The following is a 10988-nucleotide window of genomic DNA, read 5'->3' as shown; positions in this document are numbered from 1 at the left end:
AAAAAAAAAAAAAAAAAAAAAAAAAAAAAGAAGCTGATTTTATTACATCTTATGTTGTTGTCTCACTCTTCCCTCTTGTGACAACTATGCACCTCTTCATAATCAGGGGTCTATCAAGAACCAAGTTTCGTTCAGAGTGAAAGTTGAAAAGGGAAAACCAGACAAAAACAGAGACAGGAACAAAACAAAAGGATCCCTAAAGAGAAGAAAGAAGTTTACAGAAAGACTCCAGTTGTTGGTATTCAGGGAAAAATCCCAGAAAACATTGTCAAGTAGACTAGAATGGACCTAAAGAGAACCGTTGAGGTGTTCCACACTCCCAAACTTCTTTCACGACTCCTCCTACCCCCTTTTAAGCCTTATACCAGTGTTTTTTAAAGCTAAAGGTGCACGCACAATGGATTTCCAATGCTTAATGCAAATAATAAGATGATAAAAAGTTTAAGTAGAGCTTTTATTCTATATCGTAAGGAAAAATGATTATTTTCTAAGAAGATCCTTGACTTTCTCCCTTACAACTCAGAAAAGCTTAAAAAATAGCAGGAAAAGTAGGAAGTAAAGCAGACTTCATTAATGGAGCCTCTGCTTTTTTGAAATGAGGCACATGGGCTATGCCTTGGGCCTAGGCGCATTAGACCCCTGCCTTTGGGCTTTTCAAAACAGTCTTCAAAATAGCAGAAAAGCTAGTCCGCCAAAGATTTCTACTTCTATTAAAAAAGGAGGTTGTAAAATAATTTCCTCTATCATTGAACAAACCATCTCTGCTTGGGAACATCTCTCTAAAAGCTTCCAAGAACCTAATAAACCAAATATTTTTAGCAACGGGGACTTATAAAGAAGAAAATCAACCCTTTTGTTCGGATGGAACAAAGGACATAACAATGCCTGCTTATTCTAAATGGCCCTCTAAGAGTTGAAAATCATGCGCAAGGGGGCCCTTGGAAAAAGGAACTTACATGAGCTATGTAGAGATTTCTTTCAGGGGAAGATTTGAAAGATGAGGGAAGAGAAAGTGATGAGAATATGGCTAAAGTAATAGTCCTCCCAAAATATGAGAGCAAGTCTCATCCCCAAACGAGAAATTTTCGAAGCTGAGAAATTGGGGTTATCATTGAGAAATAGCTTTTGAAGGATCCTTAAACTTTTCAAGTAAAACTACATTAGAGGCCGAACTATTCAAATGACGCCCATGCTTACAGTAATCTTGTGCCATGACATCTGGTTCTAAGGGAAAACGCCTCATATAATCCAAACCATCCTCCTCACATAAGATTCCACTAAGCCTTCATGATTTTCTTTAGTTTGGTATGAAAAAGAAAAAGAAAAAAGGAGTTCTGATCCCTCCTGTGGGGGTTGTCATCATTCATTCATGAGAGACTGAATCAAGGAAAGCCTATCTCTTTTGGAAATTTCATTTTACTCTAAATGAGAAGCGTTTCTGATCCAGGATTCTAGAAAGAAAGCCTTGTTGGATTATTAATCCAAAGGAATGCCCAATTACTGGAAAGGAAGCTGGAAACCCCACATCGCATAAGTTGTGCCAACCTAGTAAGCTCAGGGAAGTTACAATTCACTTCTGCCATATACATCTCCTATTAATTTTTAGGTTAGAGTCCTCCTAAAATGTATGACAATTTTGTTAAAAATAATGAAAGAATCCCTCCCTATCACAATATATATAGATATATATATATATATATATATATATATATAATAAGAACAATAAAAAAAATAATGGCCATGAGTTGCATATTATAAATGAGTGAGGATCTATTCTTCCCCACTTTTTGTTAATATCTGTGAGTGCCGGGACCAGCTTGCGTGCACCTTTACTATTCTCACAGGACAATTGCTTGACCTTACCAAATAAAGGAAATGCAAAAGTTCTATTAAGAAATACTTTGAGCTATTTTGTGGATGATTTGGATCATTGATTGATAGAAAGCTTCACCAAAAGATGCAAAATTTCCTTGACTTTATAAGAAGAAGTTAAACCTGCACTTGTATACAGAACTAAATTTGTCACAGAACTAAATATGTTGTATAAAATGCATGTCTACTTTAGTCAATAACCTATATCTTTTAACTTGTTATTTTTTTAACTTTTACAAATCTTGTTAATCTTTTTTCTTTGCAATGCAACCTTCTATGCTTATTTTTTGCTTCAACTTATGAGGTAGCTTTAATCAGGGAAATTTTCGCAGCCATTTGGATGTATAATAGATTTTACATTCTCACTTCTGTGTCTGCTATAATGGGAATTATGCCATATTTCTTGTATGCCTTTCAAACTTTGTCCATTGCAATACAGTTCTTCATGACAGAGCCTTTAGCTTGCAAACCCTCCAGCCTCCCGAAATATCCTCCCAGTAAGGAGATGGATGCTAGAAGACGGGATGATGAAGCCCGGAGGTATGAATGCCTTGATTTCAGTTTCTTCTCAATATATGCCTGGTTTGTTTTGTGAGCTATTGAGAAATTTGGGCTAGCTATTTTCATGAAGTCGAGGTCTTTTCCCTAAAAGATGTTCTTATCTCTTCAAAGATTTGGCCATTATAATATAAAATGGCTGGTTCTAATGGTAAAGAAGCTGAAGATACCTGTCTTTTCTGTTTTTAGTTTCGGTTAAATTTACAAATATACTGCCTGGGCTTTATTTAGTTCTTGAAGTTTTAAAGGTTTTAGTGATTTTCTTGAACTTTTAATTTTGATTTGTTACAATGGAAAAGGAGCTGAAGGTATACTTAATTTACAAATATAATGCTTGAACTCTGAGAATTGTGTTTATTTAGTTTCTGAAGTTTAAGAGGTTTCAAGTTATGTTCATCAATTTTTAATTTCTGTCTATAAAGCTTTCTCCATTATGCATTACTTAAATGTTGATGTAGTGCCTCATTCAACTAACGATTGTTGATTTGGTACGACATAGTAACAGGTGTCCCAAAAGAGTAGACCAGCCAATAATAAGAACAAGTAGGGTAAAACATTTGGTATAGAATGGGTTGGCATAATACAGATGAAACTAATTATTTTTGGCTCATCTATGCTTATTTATCCAATTTGCTTACTCTCTTAGAAGAGACTTCATTGAGTAAAGTGGCTTACTCTCTTCTCTTTGTGCCACCTATTGACCTGTGTGATATTGTTACTTGTTAGTAATACCACATTAACGTTTAATTAAGGTGTTAACAACAAGAGCTTATTAGAATTTAAATTGAAAGCTTAGATTCTAAATTGATACAACTATCAAATTTAGAGATGTTTGTAAATTAACTTTATATCTTTCTTCAAGTTAGAGTGTTAACTTTCTCCCTCCAACACACAAGTGTGCACTGGGAAGATCAGGCGTTTGAAACCATCAGCACTGGTGTAAGTTGTGTGCTCAAATTACTAAAAAAATGTTTAAAAATAGGACTTAAAAGCTAAAAATTCTTGCAGCCGAACCGAGCATCTGAACAAAAATGATGGAATTCAACTAAACTGACCATACAAACCAAAATAGAATTGAACTTTTTTTTTTTTTTTTTTTTTGACAAAGCTTGGGATAATTGTTGCTATTATTCTTTAGTCCTGTGAACTTGCTGTGTCTTTGTTGAGCATCATTCTAAATCGGTTTTTGCAGACTAAGAGCAGCTAACAAAGCCCAGGGAGATGGAGTGAAGAAAACACGCACACGTGTTAGGGCGATTCCAGCTCCTGAAGCCAATGCAGAAATACAAACAAATATCGATGTAAATGCTCCTCTGCTAAGTTCAAAACTGTCAACCAGCTAGACATTGTCTAATAGTACAGTATATCATGTCCTTAGATTTTCAGTGTTAAACCGTTTGAAACTGTTGTACCTTGAAACAGAGAAGGCGCTTAATTACACATGCAAATGCAAAGAGCAAAAGCGAAAAGTTCCCCCCACCGCACCAGGACGGAGCGCTTGGCTTTACGCTAGGATATTCACGGCATATGGATCCATCCGGTGTTCCTCCCGACATACCATTCAGCTCGACGCTGTTCACTTACTCTAAGGAGCCAGTCCAAGTCTGGTCTGGTCCACTGGTCCCTGGTGCTGGCACTGATGCTCCACCTAGGCAGAAGAAGCATGTGGGAGGTAAAGGCAAGAAAATCATGGTCTAAAGTTTTGATAAGATTGTGATCGTACTCTGCCTGTTTGCTGATAGGAGTGACATCAAATTCTTCCCACTGTTCATCCAAAAACATTGACAATCAATCAGCCGGGCCTGCTCTAAGCTGAAAAGATCATGAATTTTAAGGTCCGAGAGTTCGAGTAGCATCGATTTTTCGGTATTCATAGTTGCTTTGATCTAATTTTTTCCCCCTTGAGGAAGGGTACGGAAATTTTATAGATAAATTTGCTTTTAAGTGATGAGAAATTTAACAAAGTTATGTATATGTTGATGATTTGTTGTGTCCCAAATTTTCCTTATTGAAGTTACCGTGACATTCTACAGAAATAGTGACCTCACAGTTCAAAACATTCATTATTATCGTTTGATCTAACTTTCTTATTCTTTTCTCCATAACATTTATTGTAATTCGAATTAAGTTTTCGTTTAGAAAATGTTTATTTTTTCTGCTAATTTTAGAATGATTTTTTCCCTTGCAATTTTCTTCACTAAATCAACAACTTATTGATAGAGAGAATGTTTAAGTAATCTTTAGACGTCGAATTAAGGCCTTGCAATCAGGCTAATGTGCTCATTAATTGGGAGTAAGCTTAATATTGATTGTCTCAATAGTTTTAGTATTGGAATACTTGTTGATATACTTTCTCTTTGTCTGGTGTTTCAAGATTCTAAAGGACTCAAGTATTATCACTTGTTGATATACTTTCTCTTTGTCTGGTGTTTCAAGATTCTAAAGGACTCAAGTATTAAGGAACTTTATCAAGACTCATTCATGACCGCAAGATCTCACAAAGGGATTAGAACATGTTTCAAGTATGAATCTTAAGGGAAAAGATGAATCTACCCCTAAAGGCCCTTTTTAAGAAATCAAGGTTTACAAAGTGACAATATGCATAAAAATATTATATGGTTGCTAGTGAGTTACAAATAGTGTTATGCATCAAAATATAACGTGTTCTATTCTCACTAAAACTGACTTCATATATGTTGTAGTACTATTTCAGTCATAAGTTACTTTTTTAGTCACGATTTATTTGTACGCATACAGTTATGATTTATATTTTGCGTTTCTTTTTTTTTTTTTTCTTTTTGTGTTCGACTATGTGAGTGTATGCATCTCCATAGTTAGACCTAAAAAGTATGAACTTGATGCACACACACGTAATGAGTTAGTATGCATGTGCACAAGTTGTGTGAAAGTAATGCAGCCTTCTCCATTTTAACCAAGTATTTGTATTATTATATCATTAAGATTTATTTGGAAGTGTTTATTTTTAATTTTGACCTTGTTCAGCTTATCAAAGTTTATTTTCCTTAATATCCCAAATAATGATTTGAACCGTTTTAAAAAGAGTTTTACCATTGAATAGTTTCCTTAAAAAGTTGTAGGCATCATATGAAATTTGTGATAACCGAGATTGAAATCCGTATAAACACTAAAAATAATTGAGAACAACACATTTTTTTTCTTCTAAGTAATGAAATTACAAAAAAAAAAAATTAACCCACCTCCATGTTGCCCTTCGCACTTTATTGTCATTACAAAAAACCAAAAACTCACCACCAAAAGTAAAACCCAAACCATAACGATTTCTACCAAAAACAAGAGGGCAAAAAACAGTAGGCAAGAGAGTATCGACACATTCCAACCTGCTCGGCGGGCGCCATGCCATTCCTGGCAAACACGTGAATACGCCACCAACCCTTGTCTGCTGCTGCTCCAAAACTTGACATGGTGAAGTAATTTATCCATCTTGATTCACATATCTTACATTTGCGTAGTGCTACAGGGGGTTGTTCTCAGTGCCTACCCCTTTCTGTTGGCGATCCTGGAACAAAGGGGACAAAACCCCGCCCCCCGAACATTGGACGCATGAAGGCATCATCAAATTTTCGCCAGTAGCGATGAACAGTATGCGTAGGAGTCGCAAGGAGTGCACGGATACTGCTTGGACGAGGAATATTGGGACTATCAAGATCCACCTCCGAATCCTGTGCACTTCCGAGTAGCGGTACCGAGAATGATTTTGGAGCCGCTGGTTCCGATAGCATGCTGGAGCTGGTGGTGTCTTTGGGGTGAGGTACCAAACAATTTATAAGAGGCTTGGTCAATATCCCAAACACCTGTTCACAACGATCGAATACATATATATGAAAAAAAAACATCAACACAGCCATAGAATAAGAATCAAAAACACCAAAACTAAGAAGACGCCCTTCCAAAATAAATTAATTACAAGATTTAATCGAAGAAATTGAAAAGGAAGAGGCGTCGCATAATACCATCGTGCTAAAAAGGACAACAGTTACGGTGCTAGTTATCATAATTGCATTCCCCCGCAGTTGAGTGTGGCCAGCTCTAGTGAACTGCATTGTAAGAGAGTTACTAATAATGGAGAATAAAACGCTTAGTGGAGCTCTTCGTTTATATAAACACTAATTAAGTGCTTCAGAACCAATTTTTAAAGAGAGTTTTTCATTGGCTAAAAGTATTTTTTCAAAACTCACCCTTAAACGTAATGTTTTCCTGCATCATGGTACGAGAATGTAAATTTCGAACAAAATACACAAAAAGAAAAATAAAAAATCAATATTTCCCACACACTACCTGATGATAAGCAAGAGCAATAGAGACAGCCCCTCTCATGAGACCAGCCCACCAGATTATAACCTGGAAAAGCAAAGAAGTGGAAAGTAATTTAAAGATAGGGTAATAATTACTTGAGAGAAGTGTTTAAAGTAGTGAAAACAAGTTGTAAAGAATGCATACTTGTTGCCTGAAGGTAATTTTCTCGGAAGCCGATTTTTTAACTAAGTTGGATAAAAATGATAATGGAAAAACAAAAGCAGCTCTTCCAACCATAACCAGAGCTAGTAATATTGCACTCACAGCAACAGATGTCCCTGGACTGCAATAACCGAAGAAAAGAGTTTTAAGGATTTTGAAAGTCATTCTAAACAAGTCCTCCTTAATATGCCACATATTCAGTTAACTTGCCATACCTATCACTAACATAGCTCCACTTCTCAATGTCCAAGGCATCCATGCCAACATAAACGAAGATAAACGTCTCTGAAATGAAGGATAAGGTAGCAAAAGCATGCCTGTCATAGCAGATAAAAAAAACCCACGAGTTAACGAGACTGTATTATTTTTAGAGAGTTACAAAAGGTTCAGCATTGCCTACTTAGTGGTAACTCTTGAACTCTCAGTCACATTATGCCATGTATAGTGTGACATTACAATTCCACAAAAGAACACTGTGAGAATGCCACTCAAATCTAATAACTGCATAAAATATCCACCAAGTAAAACCGAAGATCATCATTGGTAATGTATCTATAAGCAATTAGAGTTCAATATAGTAATACAAAATACTTACTTCAGCCAGCATATATGAAAGGTATGCCATGAGCATCATTAGAGCAACCTCACGATCTGTCGAGTGCCTGAATTTTATCAGTAAATTAAATAATAAAAGGTTACTTCATTCCAACAAATTCCTCGTAAGAAGAGATGTCATACAAAATCAACCGTTGTAAAAGATTTAAACTCATAGGAACATCATTAATCGTCGGTATTTCTGTCATAGGTTACAAATATTATTAATTGTGTCAATATTGATAACAAAACGATACTTTACCGGGAAATATGTATAGTACGATGAATAAGTATTGCACTACCACAAGTTTCTTGTCTATCACATACTAATGCATTAAGAGAAGGATCAAAACGGATAAAAAATTTTAAAAACTCTAGTTTGCGAAGATATACCTGCCAAAATATAACTTTTTGATTGTATAAGCACTCAGCAGCCCAACCTGTAATGGAATATATATATGATTCAATGTAATATTACAATAAACAGTTACTTGCATCCACACAGGGCAGTAGAGAGTTATTGATGAATGTGGAGAGGACTCACAAACACTCCGAGTAGAGTGCTCGTTGAAAACAAATAAAAGAAGCTCCCGATAAAATGCAAAGCAACTCTTGCATCAACTTTACTGAGGTCTAAGCTCTGAATTGCATTGAAAAGCACCACAGATGTAGCATCATTCACTACACCCTCCCCAAATACTAGACTGTAAAGTAGAGGTGTTTCATCCTGGTTTAATATCTGCACCATCAAAGGTATTAAGATTTGTTTCTTTAGATGCCCACTATCTATAGAAGTAAATGAACTTTATGATTGCTATATCTCGCACCTGCAATGTGCATACAGAATCTGTAGCTGCAAATATAGCTCCAATTGCTGGAATAGAATATTCAGACACCAAAGTCTTAAACGAGAAAAATTACAAGGATGCAAGAAAGGAGACAGGTAAAAAGTAAGGATGTACCTAAAATATCGGCAATATCCAGTGTTCCAACATCCATTCTCTGAAAGATCTGAAAAGCTCCTGAAGCGGGCACCACAATTGTCAAGCAACAATGAAAGATCAGATAATGATAACTCAAAAGCTACAAGATAACTACACTAAGTGGTAAATAAAAATAAAAAAAATAAAAAGAGGAAAGTAAAGGTAGAACTTAGTTGACCATAAGATTTAAAACATTGCAGAAAGTAATTAGGAGCAAAAAGAAAAAAACACTCAATCGGTTGGATGCTAAAACGGAGTATATCCATAACAAATTCTATAAAAAAAACAAATGCTAACAAGGTTTCCAGATTACTTCGTTCAAGTTTAATATTAGGGGAAATTTGTAGCGTTTCAGGGGCGCATTGAGCATCATAGGGTTTCAGTGTAGCAGTGAGCATCAGCTCAAGCGAAAAATAACTGAACACTAGCTACAGAAAATTATTGACAATGAATAAATAATATGAGAAGAATGATTTGAAAGATTGTTTTACAATTGTCATTACCAAAACAAGGCATTCATCATATGGAAGAATATATAGTGAATAACAAAAAAATTTGTTTGAAGATATACCTAATGAGATGATTGAACAAGAGACTAATGTACCAATTGCTCCAAACAGCATAATTGTAATGAAGTTAACAAAGAATTGCTTCTTTTTCACCTGAAACCTGATGTAGATGAAAGAGATCAGCCAAGACAAAACACTAGGACAGGGTAGTATGAAATTATGCACTAAAAGTTGCCTCGTTATAACATTGCCACCAAATGAGAATTGTTGCAAAGGGGAGTATTAGAAAGAACCATTAAAATCACAACAAAGACAGGTGGAAGAATAGTACAACTTTTTCCTATTTCTTTAGTTCCTCTGCCCGGATGAAGAATAGTAGAACACTTGTGTTAAAAAAGAATTCAAGCAAGAGAATACAAAATGGAAAGGATAATGGTAATCATTTTGTTAAGAAAAAGTAGCCAAATTTCACCCAGTTTTATTGTGATTTACCACAAATCTAAAGCACTTAAAATTGTTGTTTACAGGGGAAAAGACTTCTTCAAAGATGAAAAGGAAGAAACTCCAAAATTTTCGTCGTGTGTAAACACCACTCATGGATACATAATAAATATATACAGTAATCGAATATAGTCATCAACAATTATGCATACACAAAAACAAGTCACCCATTACATACGAAATAAGCACTAATATAAAATTGTTCCACAAACTTTACCCAGCATTGAATATGATAGGTGGCAGAAGATAAATGAAGAATATGTCTTCGCTGAAGAGCAATAAATGCGAACTTTTCCCACCACTGACCAGTAAAATGATGACTCCGGTAAACATACCCTGAAACAAAAGGGTAAAAACAGTAATTTACCTTTACACAATCAACATGTATGATATAAGGGTGGACATGGGTTGGGTTGTAAAAAAAAACATAGGATGAGAATAACAAACTCACAATGAAGAGGGCAGTGATCGACTCGTTCATCCACCGGGTCTCCTCAAGAAGATGACCAATCACAATACAAGCACAGAGAAGAGCTACAAATAAGTTAATGGAAACCACAGAGGCGTGATCAGAAGTGGACAACGTTTGCCACTTGGACAGAACATAGCTCCAAACGGGTGTCATTTTATCAGCCTCTTCGATGGAAGAATCGGTTTGTCCAGAGAACAATTCTTTTGAAAAAAAAAAAAATGGGTTCCAAATTCAAAATATCTCCACTTCCTTTATAGCAGAATCTAGGCCTCCGAACTTTCCATCTCAACAACTATTCATTCTCATTAACAAAGAAGTCCCTACATGATAACAGCATTTAAAAGAACAGTTTAGATTGGATCAAAAAGAAATTTAATCCTAAGGAGACATTTATTGAATACTAAGCCTAGAAAATTGGAAACGAATCCGCACACGATACCACAATAATTTAGAAAAAAAAACTATATATCAAATTTCCTTGCGACTGCATATTATTGAAGTCAATTTTCCCCTGCTCTGTAGTCTCAGCAACATGAAATCGAATAAAAACACACACCATAACTCTCACGCATGACATGAATAGAAAAAAAAGAAAAAAACACAGCACCGAAATACTCACCTACGCAGCTCAAATCGACATGGACGAACGCAACATTCAGAAACCAAAGCTCCCCAATCTTGGTCGATTCGAGCGAAATTAAAGAGAGAGAATGACGACAGGAATCTGAAGTGCGTATTCCGAGCAATCAAAAAAGCTTCCGGCTCCTGTATTCAATCAAGACGCAGGGTCTCGAAGAGAATCAAGAGCCCGAGAGCTTGAAAATGATTGAGAACAATTACAAACGATGAAAGAAAGTAATCGAAAGTAGTAAGAAAAAGGAGAGAGGAGTGAAATCTGCGGCCAAAATCTACTGGCGAGAGAGAGAAATAAAAGGCGAAGAGTATGGAAATTCAGAAAAAAAAAAAAAAAAAAAAAAAAAAAAAAAAAAAAAAAAAAAAAAA

General features: G+C 35.5%; 2 protein-coding genes across 4 annotated transcripts in view; one reads left to right on the top strand and one right to left on the bottom strand.

The window, feature by feature from the left end:
- Positions 1-4505, top strand: part of LOC111437752 (probable serine/threonine-protein kinase At1g54610) — a 13924-nt gene extending 9419 nt beyond the window's left edge. For both annotated transcript variants that reach the window (XM_023075812.1, XM_023075811.1), the window contains exons 6-9: positions 2312-2412; positions 3623-3731; positions 3853-4102; positions 4173-4505. In XM_023075812.1, coding sequence (XP_022931580.1) covers positions 2312-2412; positions 3623-3731; positions 3853-4102; positions 4173-4246 — 534 coding nt within the window. In that variant the 3' untranslated portion in view covers positions 4247-4505. The remainder of the gene's footprint in view (positions 1-2311; positions 2413-3622; positions 3732-3852; positions 4103-4172) is intronic.
- A 1077-nt stretch (positions 4506-5582) lies between these two features.
- Positions 5583-10942, bottom strand: LOC111437753 (sodium/hydrogen exchanger 2-like). 2 transcript variants are annotated; one of them, XR_002709483.1, is made up of 16 exons: positions 10606-10942; positions 9966-10306; positions 9732-9850; positions 9076-9173; positions 8484-8543; positions 8349-8395; positions 8066-8260; positions 7915-7961; positions 7523-7589; positions 7328-7428; positions 7143-7244; positions 6910-7048; positions 6748-6810; positions 6423-6506; positions 5843-6263; positions 5583-5789 (listed from the first exon to the last, which is right to left on the bottom strand). XR_002709483.1 is itself a non-coding variant. In XM_023075813.1 (15 exons), the coding sequence occupies exons 2-15, from the start codon at positions 10137-10139 to the stop codon at positions 5940-5942; spliced, it is 1620 nt and encodes a 539-aa protein (XP_022931581.1). In that variant the 5' UTR covers positions 10140-10306; positions 10606-10942; the 3' UTR covers positions 5583-5939. The 2 variants fall into 2 exon arrangements, 1 of the variants encoding a protein (XP_022931581.1); XM_023075813.1 differs by having other exon boundaries at positions 5583-6263.
- Between the last annotated feature and the right edge of the window lie 46 nt (positions 10943-10988).

The sequence above is a fragment of the Cucurbita moschata genome, unplaced genomic scaffold, assembly GCF_002738365.1.
Source record: "Cucurbita moschata cultivar Rifu unplaced genomic scaffold, Cmos_1.0 Cmo_Scf00066, whole genome shotgun sequence".
NCBI classification, from domain to species: Eukaryota; Viridiplantae; Streptophyta; class Magnoliopsida; order Cucurbitales; family Cucurbitaceae; genus Cucurbita; species Cucurbita moschata.
Note: the sequence above shows the minus strand (reverse complement) of the source record. Positions and strands in the feature narration are given on the sequence as shown.

Excerpts from the sequence above, each read along its gene's own strand:
- LOC111437753 (XM_023075813.1), bottom strand. The coding sequence starts at position 10,139 with ATGACACCCGTTTGGAGCTATGTTCTGTCCAAGTGGCAAACGTTGTCC. Across the intron at positions 9,851-9,965 it reads CGATCACTGCCCTCTTCATT|GGTATGTTTACCGGAGTCAT; the intron begins GTGAGTTTGTTA and ends CTTTTGTTTCAG. Across the intron at positions 7,429-7,522 it reads TTTCATATATGCTGGCTGAA|TTATTAGATTTGAGTGGCAT; the intron begins GTAAGTATTTTG and ends TATTTTATGCAG.